Raw genomic sequence first — 22,867 nt, 5'->3', positions numbered from 1 at the left:
TCTACGTGCAAAAAACACAAGAAAACGCACGGAGAGCGTGAGTGTGACATGCTTCATTTGGAGCTGTAGACCTGAGGCAGAGGTTCTTTGTCATGTGAAACAAACTCTACGGGCGCTTACGTTTTTGTCAGGTTCCAAGAATGCTGTACGTCTTCATGTGTCGTCTGTTCGGTCAGCGTATGTCTTTCGTATGTTTTGTACTAAACTTTTTTCTGTATGTCGCACTAGCGGACTTCGTTTATGTGTTGTGCGCCACACATGCATCTTGTACGTCCTCATAGATTCCTCCACACATGTCTTGTCGTGAAATGCCCGTTCGGCAAGAGTGCATCAGTCGCACCAAAAGTCCGATATATAAAGCTTCACATGTGCCTGTGGCCATTTGTACAAAGTTTTTGCAAGAGCCGAGGGGAAGAAGGAGGGTGAGGAGAGAACAGGCGTCAGAGAAGGAGCAGAGAGAAAGGCGTTATGCATGGTGTGACGTGTAGCAGCAACTGACCAAAGGTGTTTGGATCCATGCGAATGTATGACATGTGGTCACCGTGGCTTTCTCTCTCCAACTCCCGGAAAAGTGTGTCATAGTGCCCAAACGTGCGCCTTCTCTGTATCCAATATAAGCTATACGTACACCTCCAAATTGCCGGAGAATCTCTGTGACAAATGCAGGGCGTTGGAACACACAATGTACTGATCACGTGCAGCTCTTGCAAACTTCATACGAAGCCTGTCTGGAACCCACGGTCAGTACGTTTATGCAGGTTGGTTTTACAACCTTGTGTTGGATGTACAAATGAAGTGACAGCTGCATGTCCAAGCAGCCTCCGTGTGACACGGCGATTTGGGAAACGCCAAAAAGTCGTATGTCCGGTTGTGACCTAGGCATAAGAGAACTACTACTACTTTATTATTATTATTTTAATAATCATTTTGTCCTTACCTTCTAGGATGCCTCGTAGTTTACATTAACCTTGTTCCATACTGATTTGGGATTCATGCAGCCTAAACAAAAAACTAAGCAAAACACACCTGAACAAAATGCAATAACTTAAGCACAAATGATATAATCTTTAATTAAAGCCTGGAATTGCAGATGACCCTGAGTACATTATGACCCTCACCATAGTTTGAGAAACACTGGTCTCGATGGCAATAGAAGCCACACACCATTGGCTTGAATATAAATGCAGAGATGTGTCTTTTGCCTTATGAAGCAAACTACCTGCCTCCTGTCCTTTTCATTTTGTTATCACACATGACCGCTACCAGATAAAATTAAATAACTTGTCAAATATGCAACTGGCTTTCAGGCCCCTCTGAGCTACTACTTGCTGTGCAGACCTCATGGAGACACCGCTGGGTGCAAAGTCTGACAAAACAATATGAATTAATTAGTGTTAGAGTTAAACGTGTCAGGGTTTTTGTTTACATCACACCCATATATATATCTATATTGGGGAAACATGTTGAATCATATTTTTAACAGGATTTCTTATCCCTGCGTAAACAAACACACAACATTTATTATTTATACTATGCGTGAGCCAAGTATGTGATGCCTTTTTGCTCTTTTGACAGCAGACACACTCTCTGCTCAGGTTAATACAAATTGGAAGCTCGGATTTTGCACGTTTGCACTCACAAGCCAACTTCACTTTGATATTCAAACCTGACATCCGCGTTATGATGCAGAGCTTTTCATGCGAGGTGTACTTCCCTGCTGAGAAAATGTTCCTGTCGTCGGAAGCTCTCACATTGACATGCAAACCGACCCCTTTCACCTACGGATATTAGAACCACCTATCAGTTCCTCCTCAAAACATATACTCGCAATCTCGCCCCAGCTCCTATCTCCGCTGTTGATCCTCCTGTTGTATAACCAGGTGACGGTGCGTGGTGAAATATTAATGTGAGCGCTGAAGTGTGGCCCTTTGGAGTCCTGCCCCCGAACCAGCTTTTGTTCTTGGACAGAGAGAGGCAAAAAGCGTCCCATTCACGAGGTCCAAGGGCTGGATCTATGCAGCGGGACAAATCCAACTGATGCAAATGATTCATGGCCGCAGTGTTAAGCCCGTCTGGGACCGCTGTGGGCTTTTGTCGATATTTCACGCCACTGCAAGTTAAAAAGATTCCTTTGTTTGTTTGTGCTTCTTCTTTTTTCACACCAAGAAGGCATAACACATTGACTACCAGATTAGTTTTACTTTCCATGAAGCTGAAACATATCTTCAACCTGCAGGACCGTACAAACACTACACTGCATACCTCCTCTGAGTTTTCCCACAGCCTATCACAGTGTACTATCCTTTCCTCACAACCAGTCCATCAAGCAGTTTGCGTAAATCAAATCTCTCCCATAACCCTCTGCCCCATCTCCATCACAGCTGCCGAATGATTAACCACCTCAGTCTCTTCATCTCCTCTCTGCGACCAGGGCCAAGACCCTGCATTATATTTTACTCTTTTTTTGATTGCCAACTTCTGGGTCTATCTTATTTATCCATTCGATATGGTTTAAGATATGTTATTAACCTCTATATGAAGTTTCTTAAGTTTATAAAGATAAGTCAGTGAGCTTTACTGTCACTGCAATGCTAGCAACAACGACATCTAGCCCTGGATAAAAACATATTTTTTTCCTAAATGTTTGCTTTTACAAAATGCTGAAGGACATTGGTCATTGTCCTTGTAAAGAATTTGTCCTCTGCATTTGACAGTTCAGTATCTAATAACAGAGTTTCAGATCTTGAGTCAGGTTCATGGTCTGGAGTTCAGAGCTGTAACATTAGCCAGTTGCAGTTTTGTTTTTGTTCATGATGGAAACCGGAGCATCCATGGGACACCCATCCTACACAGAGAGAACATGCCTCCACAACCTTTTCACAGAAAGATAATCCTAGAATCGAACCCTGGATCTTTTACAAACTATTCATGTAATCTCTTCCATTTTCCTGCACGTTATTGCTGTTATCGTTTTCATGGAATGTCTGAGCCGTTGAGTTTTGTCTCAACTGCAACAAACTACGGAAGCCCCCAGAGACTCAAACGGCTTTGGGACCAGGCTTTCTGAGTCGTCCCTCATAATTCAAGCTGCCGTGAGTTAAAGAGACCCCCTGCTTCGAGCTTTGGAGTTGAGATACTTTTTCAAAAACCCTTTAGCCTCCACTAAAAACCTCCGAACGCTTGCGCACGTCTAGCCTCGGCCTCCTTTCTTCTAATAAGCCCAGAAACTGCAGGTGCACACTCTTTGTTGACTGAAAGGTTTGTTTTTTCTTCCAAATGTTGATGTGTTTCTCATATATTCCTAAATAAAGAATGAGCTGGTTGAACTTAGGAGACTCTGCTGCATGTAGCAATTCAACACACTCCTATCGAGTTGCTTACTCCACATCGCCTGGAGATCCCAGAGGAGTTGGGCTCCACTATGTTTGTACTTGCTCTGTGTTCTCTGTGTCTTTGCCTGTGTGTATGTGTCTATGTGAGCGGGCTGTCTGTTTGTAATAGTGGTGGTTAGCTGCATGTTCTCATACACACATGGCCAGCTCAAACTATCAAACAACAATGGCACAGTTGAGTGTTGATTCTGAGGCGAGTAGATAAAAGTTTCTCAAGCTTTTATTCACTCGGGGTTGCTGATAACTAGAGCTTGCAGGCTACGCGAGTCATACCGCAATGCACTTTCACATCCAATCACCCTGCCTTTGCACCCATGACAAAGAACAAACTAAGCATGTTTACAACTGCTGTTCATTTTCGATTAGCTATATCTATGACAGGCCTAACCTTTAGAGACATACGGGGCCGATCTTCCGCCTGGTGCAACAACAGCGTTGCTCAAGACGAAGTTGGTATCTTGTGTACAAATAATGGTACGCTATACTTTCACTGGTAGCCTGAGGGCATTGCTTAGAGAAAAGGTTGGCTGAGGCGCCGTATGCTACAAACAGCACGGACTACAAGGAGTGCTTCCTCTTCGCTTTCTTCTCTACATTAAGGCGACAGTGGCGCCGTTGGCAGAACGAGTCGTCTCATGATCAGAAGGTCGGGGTTTGAATCCCAGCTCCCGAAGATGAATACACAGCGGGGAAGAGAATAGTGAGAAGCTGCAACAACTCGCCCGCTCAGTGCTAGCCCGTCTTCATACTTGGCGATTTTAACTCGTGTGACCTCCTAGACCATCTGCCCACCCTCCATCAGTACGTAGACTGACCCACGCTCCTGAATTGGACGCGTGATCGCTGCTATGGAAACATCAGTGACGCCTACAAAGCCATCAGTAGAATTGTGGTCGGTAAATCTGACCACAATATTATCCATCTCTTGCCTAAAAACAGAGCAATGGTCGAGAGGGTAAAGCCTGTCACAAGTGTGGAGTGAGGGTAGCAGAGACCAACTTAGAGACTGCTTTTTGGACACCAATTGGGACATTTTCTTTGAGTCCGGTAATGACACTGATGAAATCACAGATAACAACCTCTTACATAAACTTCTGTGAAGGGAATGTGACTGAAACTAAGATCATGTTCCCTAGCAAATGCTCTGGGCAAATTCCACACAGCAGAAATGTCAACAAACGTCAGAAAACCAGCACGTTCACCCCCACACCCACCGACCCCCACAGTAGCTGAAAATATGCCTGTCTAGAACGGTCTGCCAGGTAAAGCTTGGTGAAGGACCAGTGCTGTGCATAATATCGCCATGGGAGTCTGTCCAGCCCATGTACGGCGCCGGGTATGAAGCTGAAGATTGCACAAAGCGCCTCCTCCGTGCAAAAGTCTTGTCTATAGTCTGCGTTAGGAAAGATCGGGCCCACGGTGTGTCATATAAAGTCATAATACATCTGTCTGATACATATATACATATACTGAAGACTCTTTCATATCCTGTATCTTTCAGAAGAAACTTTTTTTAACTTCTCTCACCTGCAGTCATAACAGTTAACTCGTTTGTCATAGCATGATAGGTTGAAGGCGGGTGCCGAGGCGATACCATTTGGAAACCACTGCTCTACGCTAAGTAACTTCATTTATATTTAGCTCTCGTGCTATTCCCTGTTATGACATAAACACATTTGAGGTGCCGCCAGCTTTTCCATCATCTGTATTCTCACAAAGGGTTCTCTCTTCCTTACCTATTTGTATCCGGGGCAATTTGCTATTCACATGCATAGCGGGTTATTTACAGAAATCTCCAGGCCGGACCATCAAACAAATAGCTCCTGCAATTTTGTCTGGTGTATAGAGGAGGCTGCGTCTGGTTCAAGGTTTCTCATTTGCAGATGTGTTGGGGGGAAAGTACGCCTGTTTTTATTTATGTATTTTTCCCCAGAATAATGCTGACACCCCTCTCAGCCATGCTTATCTTGCATCCTTAGTCGTGAGAGGCTCTAACCTTGCACACAGAGATGGAGCTTTTACCTGGGAATAGAAAGAAGATAAGAGAGAGTACAGAGACGGATTCACCCGCACCCCGCCACGAACGCCAGAGGATTTTACATCGGGGGCAAAAATGTGGAGCGAGAAACATGAACCCATTCCGCCGCTTTGGAGAAGTTTACCTGTGTGTGACCTGCGTGTGGTTACATTGCACCTCTCTGCCCTAAAGATCTGCTGCGTTTCAAAATAAACTGCCTACAGACCTGAGTTGGAGACAGGCATTTCTTTTACCTTCGTCTAGACAGCGCAATGACAGAAATACAATACCTGCATTTTTTGAGAGAGCTGGAGCCAGAGTTTCTATTACAAATGGTGTCAACAATTCAGGTCACAAGCGATATTAATGGGCGGTTTGCTTTGAGATTTGTTTATTTAAGGGGGAATAGTAAAGAAGTGCTGTGGCTCCTGCTCTTACATTACCCTCGAACTCCTCTTGAACTCCTCTTGTGACCCTACGTAACCCGCTTTGTAGCACAACTTACCCATCCATTGCAGAGTAACAAAAGGAAAAAATACCACTCAAGTTTTGTAACTATAAAACAACACGCAGCAGACCCTTCTGATACAAGTGTACTCATGACTGAGAGTAGCTACATCCATGGAGCCAGAGAGGTGTCAAAGCTTGTTTTGATGGGGTGCCGGTGGAAGAGGGTTGGAAGAACTGGCCTTATGGCAAGTGTACACTGCGCAATTTTGTATGTCTTATATGATTTTTAGACATTGCACGATGTGGGGATTGTAAAATCGTGAGCTGCACTCGTCTCCACTCTGCGATTGTTCAAAGAGATATCTATCAAAGTTTTGTTGTAGCAGTTTCAGGCTTTAGAAGGCGTGTGTTTAGCTGAGACAAGTGCTGTATGCTGGCGAGGTTTATTTCCGCGGAAAAGTGCCGGGAAAGTCCTATAAAATGCGTAGTTGCGTAGTCGGAACTTTTTTTCCGATACCAAGTACTTTAACGATACCTGCTTTTCGGTTCCGGTGCCTTAACGGTACTTTTTTCGATACCTATGTTATTTTAATTCAATAAAAATAACGTGTATTAAAAGTATAGTTCAGGAAAAAATCCTAAAACGGCACAGCAGAAGCTACACAGGAGCAGCAGCGTCGCCTGTGACTTCGTGTTTTGAGCACAATTTCCACTTAAGCAGTAATAAAAAGAAAGAAAGGGCGTTATTACCTCTTAAGCTGCAGAGACAGGACAGATCCACATCAGGACATGGTTTTCTTTCAGCTAAACTTTTCTAAACACACTGCGCTGTTCGACGAAGCGAAAGCAACTTCACACGTCAAAGATCCTTATATGGTGTGAGCGCTCACTCTGCCACTGACAATTTACCAAAACTGGACCAACAATGTCTGATACAGAGTGAGCGCTCCCTTTCAACAAACAACAAACAATCTTTGATATTCCTGTCGCTGCAGCTGCTGTAAAGTTGTAAACAAGAGCACGTAAGCTCAGCCTCTGGGTCTGTCGCTAAAGGTAAAGACGTCTTTCTTGTTGTCACTGCTCTTTTTTGCTCTTCAATTTGACTAAAAGCTCAAGTTTCTTATTCAGTCCTGGTTTAGTCCTGGTTCATAACTGATTTTGTTTAGCTCTGGGTTTTACAACCGGTGTAGTCCACGTCCTGGCTCAGTCCTGCTCAGTCCTGACGCAGACCGCGGCTCTGCCATCTCTATTACAGAAGTTTAGCAAGTTACAGCTTTGCTTCGCTATAAGTTAGGCTACATCTATGAAATATATCTTTGCTTCGCTCCATTTGCGCTGAAGCCACTCAGTACCTGCACACGTTCATGTTGCTTTTTTAAGACTCGCTGAGGGTCATATATTGACGTTTGGAGAGAAAAAGAACCGGAAGTTGGCACCGAAAGAATTAAAAATTTTCGATACCACCTCCGACCGAAGCTTTTCGATCGGTTCCAAGTAGGAACCGTTTAACGGTGCCCATCCCTAGTCGGAACCGACTCATGTCTGGCCTTTGTGTTGACAGGACACTGGCAGAGATCCTCTCTGCAGCGAGAGGATGGCCCACTCTTTGACTAGCGTTCCAAAATATCGTCTTTGGTCGTACGACGGTTCCATCTTAAATCTTTGGCCCTGTCTACCTGTGACAGGGGACCTGCGACCTGCGATTTTCAGCTACAACCTAAGATTTTTCTCACAAGTCGCACAGTGTACACCCGCCATTACACTGTGCGATTTACTGGCCGAATCTGTCTCTGTCGCGCCGTGTACAGGGTGACTACAAGCGGAAATTACCTGCTTGTGATGAACTCACAACAGGGAGTCGTACGGTTGCAGGGATTTCTTACATGTTTGATGATTGCCGAGTTGTGAGGTGACAGCGCTGTTGGATAAAAGCAGCGCACAACTGCAGGTGCCAGAAACAAGATGGACAGAGAGCACAAGTGAGGGCAACTTACTACCTGTACGATGACCTATTCCTGAACATACTGTCTCACACTAGACGAGAGAGTCGGCAGAAATTCAGTGGTTAAGGGCTCTGATTTAACCTGGGCTAGAGTCGATTTGTTGTCATTCTTACAAACTGTTGAGTGAATGTTTGAGTGTTTCTACAGTACAGTCACACACGGCTCATGTTATGTCACTCATACAGTGTGAGCAGCTCAGCCGTGTGTGTTATCTCTCCGTACAGTGTGAGCTGGGAGTGTCATTCTTGCTGGTGCTACCCACTCTACCTCCTTGCCCATACCGACTTCACATTAAAAATCTATCTGCCGCTTCAGCACAAGAACCCCGTTTTGAGGACACCAGCCAAACAGTTAGAACCCCCATCAGGAGGATTTGAGCGGAGCACTTTCTCATCCATTGTGAAGCCATACGTTGAGTGTGTTTCGTGGCAGATAGAGACTATTGCTGCCAGCTTGTTTCAGACTTACCTTTCTGCCGGATTAAGCTGGAGTGACGACTGGCAGGGATTTTATTGTTGTTAAAACACTAGACCGCTCCAAATGTTCAATATAGGAGGCCGGGATTGCGTCAGCCAAACAAATACCAAATGGCACTGACGCTTCACTGCACAAAGCCGCTTTCCCTAACGCACATTTGACTTTATTTTTTATAGTAACAAGGCTGGTTAATATTATTTTTCTGTCTTAAAGGCATTCTCTACCGGATTTCGCTAAAACAATGCACAAAAGTAATCCCCTTTAATCATTGTGGCCCACTAGGATTGGCTGGGAGGCTAGCTTTATAAAGCTTTGCATGTGGAGCTCCGAGCCAATCACAGCTTTTGACATTTCCGTATGATTGCAATTATCGCACACAGCAAGAGTTACATTATGGAAAATGATGCAACATGGTGTTATCCTCAGGGGCTTCTCTTTAAATAATAGACTTATGTGCACTCGTGTGTTGAGGAATATGAGCTCATTGTACATATTTATGGCGTGGCTCTTTGCTGGTTTGGTTGAATTTGATTGGTGGTGTTGAAAAATGCCAAGACGGAGATTGAAATGTGGAATTCCAATGCAAGAAAAGAATAGTACAGATTTTGAGCCTCTGAAGCTCCATAGGAACAGGAGAGGAAACAACTGAGCATCTAAGGTAGCCACAGTAAAGCAAAGGACAGTCAGTCTACCATTAGAGACGTTTTTAAGGAGACATACCATTAGTGAGTTGCTGTTATTACCTTAACACTTTACACTCTGTTCTATTATGTGCCATTCACACCGCTGCCAGTCCAAGCTTTTTCCTGACGTAAAGCATCAATGCTGAGGTGCCCACAATGTTTCTAATCCATATTTGTATGATAATTCCACTTTCATCTGCCAACAACTTTATGAAGAAATGAATCCCCAACCACTCGGCCAAGCCAGATCAAATCTATTTAGAATCCAACTGAACTCTTCGGCTTTATTTATTTATTTATTTTCTTGCAAAGTTTGTTTGGTGTTTTCCAGCGCTTTGCAATTTCACCCCTATTTGCTTCCAGAAATTACGCTGTGCACCTTTAATATCTGGGAGCCTCTCTTGTGGTTAACTGAAGTATATAAGTGGAATTAACGAATCATCAAGTGCCTGCAGTAAGCAAGTAATGTGTTTATACAGTCCATTTTAGCATTTAATTCCCGGCGATGGCCAAACACTCAAACATGTTATGGTGTGGAACTCATGTCTTCAGAGCCTCATATCCCCTCATCTCACACAGTCACAGTCTTCCTCCTCTCTCTCTCTCTCTCTCTCTCTCTCTCACTCTCATTTTCTGTCTTCCACTATAAAAGTCTATTTGCAACTGTGTCTTATTATGGCTCTCACGTCTCTGTTTTTGGTGTAATTCCGCTGTTGTGCTCAGTAGTAGCGCAACTAAAAGCGGCGGCTGAGCGTCTTTGTTTGGAAAGTAATTGCGCGGGTATCTTCTCTGAAAGTGGAGATATCTGTAATTGTTTTGGTGTAAACATTGCAGCGGCTAAAGCAGCTGCACATCATCATTGCTCCCATTAATTTGACAAAGATCAGTTTTCCTAAAAGAGATCCTGTCTGAGTTTGCTAACAAGGCGCCCTTGTTTTTATCTGCAGACATGTGGTGTTTGCGCAGACTTGGACAGTTTGTCTATAAATATTTAAAGGTGCGCTAAGCCGATGTCAGACGCTAAAGCAGGCTTGTTCGTTTGACATAATTTGGTGCTTGTTTTATCTCTGGTGCCACACATGCAAGATTTAAAACTGAGGTCAGTCCAATATGATAATTTATTAACAGTGTTCCATTAAATTTACCATTAGCCCTTTTCTCCACTAAAAATTCAGATTCCAAGCAGCATGTTACATCTTTGGGATTTGCCAAGTAAACCACTAGACCCACAGTCGGCTTCTCTCACAACAACGTCCACTTTGAGTGCTGGTCTCTCCTCTCCAAATTTTGCTATTTCTTAGACAGTCCCCCAAAAGTTTCTTTCTAAACTTTAAGCCTATATTTTTGATGCAGATAAAACGCTTGAAAGAACTGGAGATGGATTTATAGAGACTCATCCAGCTGCCTCAGGGTCCGCTTCAGTTTTGATCTCCTCTTATCAAATTTATCCTATCGAGCCCATGAATCCCCAGACGACCCATGTCCAATACACCTTCCTGTCACAGCTCGTCCACCATCTTTGTCTCAATAATGTCTCACCTATATGTCACCGCTCGTTCACCCGGCACCGACTTCCTGGCTCCCCATTGAGTTCAAACAGGCAGCCCCGGCCCCCCTCCTGTTCCCAGTAGGATAAATACATGCCGCATTAATTCATCCATGTCTCCCCAGACTTCACTCACTTCTTTTTTTCCCCTCTGTTTCTGCTCTTAAGGGACTCAAGGACTTTGGCGAGGGGCCGCTCTGTTTACTTTGTACTCCCGGGTGGGATATTTCCATTTGAATAAATGTGTGCAACGCAGCTGGGGCGGAATATCTCATCTTCAGACACGCACCGCAACTTTTCTATGCAGACCGTGTACCAGGTGTACTATACGTTGTGTGAATAAAACTTAAGTTTCCAGGTGTCAAAGTCTTTTACGCTGGTTACATAGTGCAAAACTTTTATTAATGAATAAAGAAAGTGTTGATTTATAAAAACAAACTACGAAAGTTTGGTATCTCTCTGGATTACTTTATCATAAGTGTACAATGCTTGTATTTATAGCATATTTACGCCTCCTTTGGGCACTCAAAGTGCTTTACGTCAATGAACCACTCACGCTTTCCCACACAATGCACTATTGAGACTGGATTCAAGGTGTGTTAATAGTTTTGAATCTCCCGACTGAGCTGCTATATTAGGGTTGCCAGGTCTGCAGTTCACCGTGAAAATCCACGGCTTTTTAATCCTTGAAGAATAGAGGTGTCCATGGGTTTCGGCCGTGCTGTTCTCCATGAAACATAGGCTTTATCTAGCTTATTCCTTGCTAAAATATATTGAATGTCAAGATCTCAAAGCTGTTAACTGTAAACAAGTAAAGGAGATCCAAGCCGCTCCATATGTCCGCGGATTTTGGGTGATTTTCAGATGTATTCCTGGGCAGGTTTGACTGCTGAGACTTGGCAATCCTGTACTATACCCACCTACGTATAGCACAGGGGATGTTTCCACTGAAACAGTCTACAGGAAAATGCAGCTGTCACGTCCTCTCAATCAGCTTTCACATGAAAATGATGCATGTCAACAAAACTCATTCAGAACATTGACAGTGCACGGCTTTGTCCAGCAAACGCCGCTGTGTTCCAAATACACACTTTTACATTTTGTTGGTAGAGCAGTGGTTCTCAACCTGGGGGCGGGCATCCCCACGGGGGGCGCTTGGGTTTGCAGGGAATGCCCAGAGAGTCAGGTCATAAGTGATATTATTTGACCAAATGATATGGTTAAAAATAATAAAAATACAGTATGACTGAGAAGGGTTAAAGGTGCATTAAACCCTCCCATTTCAGTTGAATTGTTTGAAATAAATTGCATTTGGATGTTGCAGTTTTCTGAGGCAACTCTCGCCCATTATAAAGAAAGTCATTACAAATTCTTTCCAGTTCAAATTCTATATGATTCTATATGTTATATGACAAAATATCATTGAGAGCACTTGTGAAATAGTGAAATAGCCAGTGTTCAGACCAGGGCTGTGACGTGACCGTTCTTAATTCGTCCTCGTTCTGTCCAGATGACATGAGGCTGAGCGGCTGAGAGCGGCCCCCCGCAGAGAAAAGAAACTACCTCCTCCGGAGGTTTCAGTGGTGCCCAGAGTCACAACACTCGATGTGCGCCCTAGTGTAAAACATACAGAAATCCAATACCAACTTACAGCCGTCGTGTAGCAGTGTAAACAGCCCCCACAAGTTTAGTAAATGATTGGTCTATTGAGCTTTAAGGAGCCACATTTCACTAAATAAACACAACAAAATACGAGCATTGATTTTTGTTTTTGGTAAAAAATAAATCCTCAAAAACATCTCCATGGAGAAGAGTTGATGATGTTGCTGCTTTTCTGTGATGACAGGTAGCCAAATACCAGGTTTTAGTGCACAGGCCCTTTTCCAAATGCTTTATTTTGCTGGCCCACTGCCTAAGTACTATTGACAGCATTATGACTTTTAGTTCAGTTGCAACATATAACCTGAATGTTACACAGTGTAACTTTAATGAATCTTTATAATGAGGGTTTAACAGTTCAGGTGCAAATGCTCTTTTTATTCCTCAAAGTGTAAACAAATCAAACAATGTATGGGATAATGCTTGAAATATATCTTTTAGAAGGTGTCTGTTGGCTTCAGTCTGCCAAAGAAAGTCTCGACTCACGCTAAGCTCAACTTTAAACTCGGCAAATAAAAGCCACAGCCCCTCTCTTTCCACCTTGCCTGCAGCGCTGATAGGATGAAAAATGAAGGTTGCCCCAAAGGAAAAAGGCAGGGGGACGGTCCATCTGTGAGCTGCGTTCAAGGACAACAGTGTTATCCATTTTGGAACAGTTTGAAACAAGCCAGTGTGTGCAGAGGAGGAGGCTCTATTGGAAATGCAGGCTTCTGGATGAACTGTGGCTTCTACTGTTGTCTTGCCAAGCCCGACTGCGATGTGGCAGATTAGAGAAGGATCATTGACTGCTTGTTTGTAGCCGCGGCACTGTTTTTTTTTTTTCGAGCTTTGTTTTCTGTTCTGGGATAATGAACAAAAGTGACGGATGTTTTAGTTAAGTGTTGTGGCGAATTGTGCCGGTGGCCGAACTCCTGATGCTCAGATAAAAGCACTGTGTAATAATTTGAGTCTGCCTCATTCAGCCTTGAGGAATCTGGGTGAGGCCGTATCTATTAATCTGTGTTTCTGATTTTTGTTGGTTTCTGCGACCCCCTCCTCCTCATTCCTTTTTATTGATTCATTTTACCTGAGCTGACACTGTGAGACTTCCTCATTGTGGCGTAGTAGTGGCACAGGGTTCACTTTGGTTGTTTTTTTCTTTTCTACTGCTGACACATTCCAATATGTATTTCGTCGATTTGTTGGAACATTAACAGTAATCCATTACCAGTTCGGTGTTCGAAGGTGAAAAATAAAACATGCTGTTTTGTTTTTCATGTTGCACCTGATGTAACATTTGAAATGATTTGAATTACAATACGGGGCCACAAATCTGATACATAAATGTGAGAAGGTTCCGGGAGAAAAAATGCACAAAAAAACTGTGCTTCTACTCTTTTTTTGCACATGAGCAAATCCTTGGTAAATTACCCCAAAGTGCATTCATCGCGGCACACTTGATTTGCTAGCATGCCATAAGCCATTTATCTTTACTCTTTTGTTGCATGTCATTCCCTCTACTGCATGCAGGGGGTGCTCCAGGTCCTTTTTAAATCCTGCCTAGCCCAGTCCCTGACTTCTTTTTGTCACATAGACATTTCGTTTTTTAAAGGAACAGGCCACCGTTTTTACATACTGAGATATGTTCTTGTCTGAGCTTAAATGAGTTGATGCGTACCTGTCTGGTCTTTGTGTGTGCACTCAGTCGCGCAAAAACAAAACAAAGATAGCATTTAGCCTCTCCTCTCCTCTATGGGGCCAAACGGGGGTGAACTTAGAAGCGACCAAGCACTTCTACGTTTTTCCTATTGCAATACTGTTGAGTAGTTACACGATCCAAGTCTAGTTACACAAAATTCAACATGTCGATTTTCTAAGTGGATAAAAAGAGGTACTATATTGTAAGGCGTGAAAACACCTTAGGACACATGTGTCAAACACAAGAGCTGATTTAATGGAGCCCTTTGTAGAGCATGAATTTCTGAGTATGTTAAAAGAAAAAGTCTCTTGTCCATTCCTGTGCTGAGTTATGGATTTTTAAAGAAATAGGCAGAATGCTCACTCCAGCCACTAGGGGGCAGCTTAAATTTAAAAAGGAAAGAATTCCACACGGCCCAAACCAAGTTCAACACCTCTGCCTTAGGAGCACTTCGACGTCCGTGCAGTAATATCTTCACTCCTAAAGAATTCTGAAAATATTACTGCACGGACGTGGAAGTGCTCCTAATGTGTTATTACGCCTTACAATAGAGTTCCCCTTTTAATCCGCTTAGAAAATCGACATGTTTCATTTTGTGTTACTATACTTGGATCATGTAACTACTCATGTAACCGTATTTAAATTGGGAAAACGTGGAAGAGCTTGGTCACTTCTAACTTTACCCCCGTTTGGTCCAGGAGGAGAGGCTAAATGCTAACAACATCTTTGGTCTTTTTGCATGACAAAAAGACCAGACACGCATCAACTCGTCTAAGCTCAGGTAAGAACATATCTCAGTATGGAAAAAGGGTGGCCTGTTCCTTTAATTTCTAAATGTGAATTAATATTGAGGTAACTAAAATAAAGTTTTTAGCCTTGATTTAGTATGATCATTTAACTTTAATGTGGTGTGACATACAACATTCCCCGTCACAATTAGGACTTGTTATGAAACAGCCTCAAAAGTTATACATACATTTTTTTGTTAGGTGTAAAATGAGTGACTGAACTGAGACTGAACACTTTGGGGCTTAAAGGTGCGACAGAAGTTCAGGCAACCAACTCAAGAGTGTGAGAGAAAAACTCATTTTCAGAAACCTGTCTTTGAAGCCTTTTCATGTTTCACGTGGATGCAGTTAAAGAAAAAGGTGGATACAATGCAAAGATCTGGAGAAAATTCTTCTATAATAGAAAAGCAAACTTGCATCAGGAGTGCAGTGTGTGAGAAATTGCTACTTTGTGAAGAGCGGTGCTTTGTTTCTTGAAACTTCAGCCAAATGCATCCTTAAGCTGGCAAACTTTTTACTTCCATATCTTACTTCTGAACAACCACCAAATTATTGACATCACAATATAAGGTGACACAATATCTTGCAAAAGCAGTCATGTCTTTCATCTAACTGAGATTTCATTTTACTGACAAAGCCTAAAACTACATTTCATAGTAAATTAAAAATGCTACTCTTGATTTTGTTTTGTTTTTTGCCTTTTTTGATCCTGATTTTGCTACGATCATGTTTTGGTATGATGATTGCTTTCGATTTGCGCTCAAAAGTGTATTGTGTTAAAATGGTTTAGTAAAATTGTTGCGTTTTCAGTAGAGAGTTATGAGTCATGAGGCCATGTTCTTGATTATTTTTATCCTTCTTTTCACAGAACCAGTTCCACCTGCAGATGTCAGCGCGTGTGCCCCCCTCCACTCTGGGCAGCCTGCTGTTGGCCGTCCTGCAAGGAGGAGAGGAGGAGCGGGACCGGAGCGGCTGGGGCGGGGCTGCCGTGGTCTGCCCCGGCTGGGAGGAGGGGGGCGAGGGCCTACTGTCCCACCTTCAGATGAACAGTGGCTCCCACTGGCACCTATGGGACGTCATTGACCTGACTCACATCACGGGGGACGGGGAGAGGCGCGGAGAAGCCAGTGAGGAGACGAGAGAGGATCAAAGAGAGGAGGAAGCTGTGAGGATACTTTCGAGTCGCTTCCTTCGCTCGCAGTCTCCTATCTCCTCTGTCCTCCTGTTAGGATCCGACCCCGAGTGTCTCTCCTCTGTCCTACGCGCCGCTCAGAGACTCGCACCCACGTTACCGGCGCTGCAGTGGATCATGGGATACCCTATGTCTCCCGATGCGTTACACACTCTGGGAGGCCCCCTCGGACTGCTGGCCTATGGGGAGGTGGGACGTAAGCCGCTCAGTTTCTACATCCGGGACGCGTTACATTTGGTGAGTCGGGCTGTTACCGCGGCAACCATGGTGCGGCCCGACCTGGCGTTGGTGCAGAACATGGTGAGCTGCTATGACAAACTGAGCCGCCCCGACAGACCCTCCTCGGGACCCTATCTCTCCAGGTATACATGCACACGCCCGCACAAGTCACTTTCTGGTGTTGTACGTTTGCCTCTTGGCTCTGACATTTTGCTGAATATCTCCCCCAATCTTCACCCCTTTTAAGTAAAGACTATGAGCCAAAAAAAGTAAAAAGCAAAAGATATGGATGTTTCCAATATGTCACAATGAAAGGTAAAGTGTTGTCTGACACTACCTAAAAATATGCATAGGCATCTCATGAGTAATTAGTAACAAAGCAAGAAGACAGATTTTACCTTGGATAATTGTGTTGTGGCCATCAAGAAAATGTATGGCACTTCTGTAATTAAAACTATTTCAACAGTGACTATCTTATAAAAGACCACACTTCAGCTTATAATTACTTTTTTACCCCAACTTTTTTTTACTACCCCGGTCATCAAATAGTACAATGTTTACACTATGTCCCAAATGACTGCACTAAAAACTGCAATTAAAGAGACCGTCCCGCTTCATTTCAAAGCCGGTTAGCTCTGTGACTGACTCGGGATGGCATTTTTGAGGCCATTTTTAGTAGAGTTCGCTGTGGTCGCTGCCCTTGCTTGTCCTCTGCTCTGTAGGGGGGGGGGGGCTTCTTCTCAATACTGCTGTCACACTGAGGGAAGGCAGGAGGTCTTTATGACAGACTGATACAGGGACGCCCCAGAGTTAGCCTGGTTTTATTACTGCTGCAACAACTTGTGCGCCTGTGGAGAAGCATAACAATGTACATTTGTATGCAAGCACACAGCCAAAAATTCAGAGGTGGAAATATGCAAGTTACTGAAGTTATTTACGTATGCATATTTTTAATGCCTGTGTTTCCTCTTCACTAAATCATTCATAATATTGAGTGAGTGCTTTCACACTTTTGTATTCAGCAGCAGTGACTCATTAAGAGCGGAGCCCTTACAAATGGTGATTTGATCCCAGCTCCAACAGTACATACTGTCATTTAGTCCTGGGGCAAGACAAGGGGAGTAAACCACCTTGCCAGTATGAATGTTGTGTGTGATTGAGTGACTGGTGGTGAGAATTTGTTGGCAGCCACATATCCATCAGACAGCCCCAGGGCTGTAGCAACAACAGTAACTTAGCCCAGTGAGTGAGGAGGAGAGTAAAAGAATGAAAGGCACTGTAAAGTAAGGTATGATCCAGTTTTACCGGTTGATAGACACACAATTCCATTGACTGCACCAAGCCACCACCTGACTGAACTCATTTGTCAAAAACATGGCTCTTTTGTCACAAACCTTGAACACAATTCATAGTGAAGAACAGAGTTCCCATAACTCCACTCGCTCATTTTCAGAGCATTTTATCTTAGAACTTAATGCAAAAACACATTGCATTAAGTTCACACAATTACATTACATTAAGTAAACACACTTTTCCACTTGTAGTTTCATGTGACATTGATTGAACATTGTTTAGTGCTTTGCTGTGTAGCGTGTTTTATCTGCTCTGTGTGTATTAAGGCATTAACGACTGTCAATAAAGTCGAAGTCCAGTCGCCAAATCATATGATGACATCATCATATTGACAGCAGGGGTTTTAACACAGAAACTCGGTTGTTTAAAAATGAACAACTTGTATTAAAATTCACAGCAACATTGACGTACAGTAAAGTGCAGAATGGAAAACTTGCAAGCCACAAGCATCAACAGTCTTTCTCAGACATTTTAACCATCAAACAATTGGCTTTGAATTTGAATTTTCTTTTCAATTGAAGAGTGCAGCATTCCCTAGTCGACCTCGTCTAAAATTATGTCAACAAACATTTCCTAGTCGACTTTTCTGTTAATGCCCTGGTGTGTACAGGTTGTGGAAACGTTTTTACAAACAAGTGCTGTTATGATCAAGGAGTGCAGTGCTTTTCTGGGTCCTATTATATAGTGTACAGTGTTGAGGAAAATGTGTGCTATGTGTCAGGAAAAGTGTCCTACCTTTTGAGAAAAACTGTAGCACAGCATAAGTTGTACTATCCAACGTAGTGCGTAGGTGTAAGCATGGTGCTACTTTAACTACAGACACATTATTGCTTAAGATTAGTGCAAATAAAATGTTTGTCAAGTTTTTACTTTCAAGCGGAATTTACATAACACCATAAACAGATTTAATTCCCCCCTCCTTCGCTCAAGTGCACATCGACGCTAAACCCTTATGTGATGTATGATAGAGAAAGAGGTGCCAAAGTAATGATTAGGATATGACTCAAAGGCAGCCTCCCTGCTTTGCCATAGTTGACATGAATGTATTTCAAATGCGGCGATGGATAAAGCAGCATGTGGCCAGCTTCTGTGTTCCTGTGGAGCTGGGAGAGAGGGATTTGTGATTTGAGCAAACATTTAATGCACACAGAGGCTGCCAGTGGAGAGCCATCATCAACAACAGCCATATAATCAGCCCCACCATACACACGGCACACTGGCACCACATTAGGCCTTACAGCAGTGTTATTGGACTCCAACTGAGCAGAAAAATATTGTTAAGTGTGCGAAATTATATGCAATTCACAAAGGGCATATTGGATTGGATGAGGCCAGGGAGGATAGGGACGGGGGACAATCAATATACATTTAGTATACAGCGATCAAAACACATGTACGCTACTTTGGGGAATTGTTCAAAATGTATAAAGGTACCTCTATGCATAAGTAACCTGGCTTGGACTGAATTTGATTGGCTTGCAGACAAGTTGCATAATACAGTATCTCTTGAGATCACTCGGATCGGAAGAGCGTGAGTGACATTGAGCAATATCTCTGCAAACTTCAGTCTGTTTATTTCGTCACAGTATATGGGGGTCAATAAGTCAAGTCCATGTAGTCTGTATACAGGACTAGCCGTCAATAACAACAAAAAGGTATGGTGCAAGGAGTAAGGGATTCACACAAAACCACTGTGAATGTGTAATGTGCCACAGGGGTGCTGCAGCGTGTGATTTGCAAGAAAAGCCCTCAAGAAAAAAATCTATCTATCTATCTATCTATCTATCTATCTATCTATCTATCTATCTATCTATCTATCTATCTATCTATCTATCTATCTATCTATCTATCTATCTATCTATCAGAGCTTCTCTCTGCTGGAAACTATTTCAAATGTGAGAGTAAAACTATTGACTGAAGCCCATTTAATTCATCCATCCATCCATCCATCCATCCATCCATCCATTAAATCCATCCATTAAATCCATCCATCCATCCATCCATCCATCCATCCATCCATCCATTAAATCCATCCATCCATGAAATCCATCCATCCATCCATTAAATCCATCCATCCATCCATCCATCCATCCATTAAATCCATCCATCCATTAAATCCATCCATCCATCCATCCATCCATCCATTAAATCCACCCATTAAATCCATCCATCCATCCTTCCATCCATCCATCCATCCATCCATCCATCCATCCATCCATCCATCCATCCATCCATTAAATCCACCCATTAAATCCATCCATCCATCCTTCCATCCATCCTTCCATCCATCCATCCATCCATCCATCCATGCATCCATCCATCCATCCAACCATTAAATCCATCCATCCATCCATCCATCCATCCATCCATCCATCCATCCATCCATCCATCCATCCATTGAATCCATCCATCCATCCATCCATCCATCCATCCATTAAATCCATCCATCTATCCATCCATCCATCCATCCATCCATCCATCCATCCATCCATCCATTGAATCCATCCATCCATCCATCCATCCATCCATCCATCCATCCATCCATCCATTAAATCCATCCATCTATCCATCCATCCATCCATCCATCCATCCATCCATTGAATCCATCCATCCATCCATCCATCCATCCATCCATCCATTAAATCCATCCATCCATTAAATCCATCCATCCATCCATCCATCCATCCATCCATCCATCCATCCATCCATCCATCCATCCATCCATCCATCCATTGAATCCATCCATCCATCCATCCATCCATCCATTAAATCCATCCATCCATCCATCCATCCATCCATCCATCCATCCATCCATCCATCCATTAGATCCATCCATCCATCCATCCATCCATCCATCCATCCATCCATCCATCCATCCATCCATCCATCCATCCATCCATCCATCCATCCATCCATCCATTCTATAATAAGTGTATGACTGGTGACATACTGATCTGATGACAGCCTTTTACTTTTTAGCTTCCACTGTGAGACCCTTTTGCTTCTCTCTGCTGGAAACTATTTAAAATGTGAGAGTAAAACTATTGACTGAAGCCCACTTAATTCAGAATCAATCCCTGCTCATTTCAGCAGGTGATGTTTGTTGGCGAGCCACCCAGGTGTCAGGCCACTTAAATAGAGACTTCTACTACAGTACAGTGTCATGACCTTCATCACAAGCCTGTACCGGACTGATAAAGTCGGTCCTATTGCACTCTTCAAAATCATTCAGCTGTGTTCTTGGCTTCTCTGTTTGCGGCTTGATTCTTATCCACTTTTCTTTAACAATTCAAAAAGCCAATTCTGCAGAGAGACCAAGCAACGTCTTAAAAATATATAGAGACCTCAGCATGGACAAGGCAATTAACAATTCAGGACTCAGGGGACACAGTGGAGGTTTCAGGAAAGGAGAGGATGTCTGGAGGTTTAAGGGAGGAATTGAGGACAGAGTATTAGTGTTTCACATTCAAAACACAAAAGCAACAAAGAAACTCAAGGACTTTTTTGATTTATTTTATAACAACAATATGAAAATCCATGCATTTCTATTGGGCAAAATAAAGTAGGTTAGGCTCATGTTCAAAAATCTGATTAAACACTGTAAACATTTTATATGGAGGGGCAGATACTAATCTTACATATGGGAAAGGCAGTCTCCAAAGAAAAAATTGACAAATATTTTGCCGTATCATTGTTTGGAGGTGAGTAGTTGCCATATCATTATCTCATGGTTGAAACTTCTTTCGATGGACAGACAACAATTGTGCCTGTGTGATTGAAAATAAATTGGAAATTGGAAGCAGAACTTCAGCCGCTACACTGAGCCAAAATACCAGATTTAGGAACAACCCTTCTCTGAACTGTTCTGCACCGACCTTTCTACTACCTCTGTATAACTCTATGCGCTTAAAAGAATGTTATGACAGACAAACCAGTGAGAGACAATAGTTTGAAATGGTGTAGCATATAATGGGGCACAGATGAGTCAGGTAATTTCATCTGGGGCATCGGTAATGATTAATGAATGTGCATTTTAATAAACATTAAGTGTAGTTCAACTGGAGGTTGGCACTTGTCAATCAAAGTCATTCAAGCGCAACATTGCATGATATGATTTAACATTCAGCCCGGGCAGAATTGTCCCCCAAGAGAAACTGACAGAGGTCCTCGCCATCCCCCCCCCCCCCCCCCCCCCCCACTGCCAGACACTGACCATTTTGATTCCACTCGTACAGCTCTAGGCAAAAGGCAGAAAGGTGCCATTCAAGAGCCAGTAAAAAGTTCCTGTCTTTTGCACTGCCACATTTCTCCCTCTTTCCCTTTGGCTTTTCTCTTCTGAGGTCAGCGCAGCAGTGATTCGCTTTTCAGTGATTGTTCCTAAAAGGGAGGCAAATCGTTGGGATCTATTCAATTCAAAGAACAGTTATAAAGACTGGCTCATTTTGTATCGATCATTTGATAAGGCCATGCCTGATTAGGTATGCATTGTAGTTGAGACTTGCAGAGAAGTACAGAGATAGTGACCATACTTTTTGGAGCCTTTTTTTTTTATCACACCGCACTTTTTACTTCTACTTCATTGATAATATTTTTGAATATTTTTGAATAGCACTCTTAATTGTGTAAAGCATTGTGGTACACATTCCAAATTTTATTATATTTATTTTATGTGTTGTCACTCTCACTCAAATCACATCAGTACAAAAACACAAATCAGACTTTTATGCTCAAACTGTCACTCTGCATCAGCATTTTCCCCAGGGAAGTTTTTTTTTGTATTTTACTTTTATTTGAATAATCATATCTCAGGCTACGGAAGCTTCTTGGTCTCGGTCGCGCATGTGTTAATTTTTGATGGTATCATGTTGTTTCAAGATAATTTCATGTTCGTACAATATACGGATCACGTTGTTCCATGATGCCAATTCATCATGATAGCAGCAAAGAAATAACACATACGCAACTGAGACCAGGACGCCGCCGTAGAGGACTGCCTTTTACTAGTGTATGTTTCACATCAACGCAAAAACTGCACAAAAAAACAAATAAAAAGATCTGCTCTCCACAAATGGTTCTATTCAAACTGTTAAGCCAATTCAGTCACGATCACTAATAGTAGATTAGTAATAGTAGATTTCTTTTGCCGGAGGCCGTTCCTGATTCAAATATAGGGACTGGCACCAAGAGTAGGTTGTGATTGTAAGGCAGTCTGGTCGTTTTCATTTCTCGCAAGTGCACAAGCCAAGACAATTCTTTCGCTTAGTTAGGAATTGTTTATATACTGTATGTCATTTCTATATTTAAAATCACCCTGAGGTGCAGCAAACAAAACATAGTAAAGACTTTGACTTCTTTGCTTTGATCAGCGGGTTTGTGTTCTTGTTCTTTTTGTTAAGGGCTTTGTTACTCT

The 22,867-nt window shown here is 42.8% G+C and overlaps 1 protein-coding gene across 1 annotated transcript in view; it reads left to right on the top strand.

Moving 5' to 3' along the window:
* Positions 1-22,867, top strand: part of LOC306975703 (glutamate receptor ionotropic, NMDA 3B-like) — a 148,136-nt gene that overhangs the window by 71,722 nt on the left and 53,547 nt on the right. The window contains exon 2 of the mRNA XM_079573372.1: positions 15,562-16,247. Coding sequence (XP_079429498.1) covers positions 15,562-16,247 — 686 coding nt within the window. The remainder of the gene's footprint in view (positions 1-15,561; positions 16,248-22,867) is intronic.

The sequence above is a fragment of the Gobius niger genome (assembly GCF_951799975.1).
Source record: "Gobius niger genome assembly, chromosome: 16".
Classification (NCBI taxonomy): domain Eukaryota; kingdom Metazoa; phylum Chordata; class Actinopteri; order Gobiiformes; family Gobiidae; genus Gobius; species Gobius niger.
Note: the sequence above shows the minus strand (reverse complement) of the source record. Positions and strands in the feature narration are given on the sequence as shown.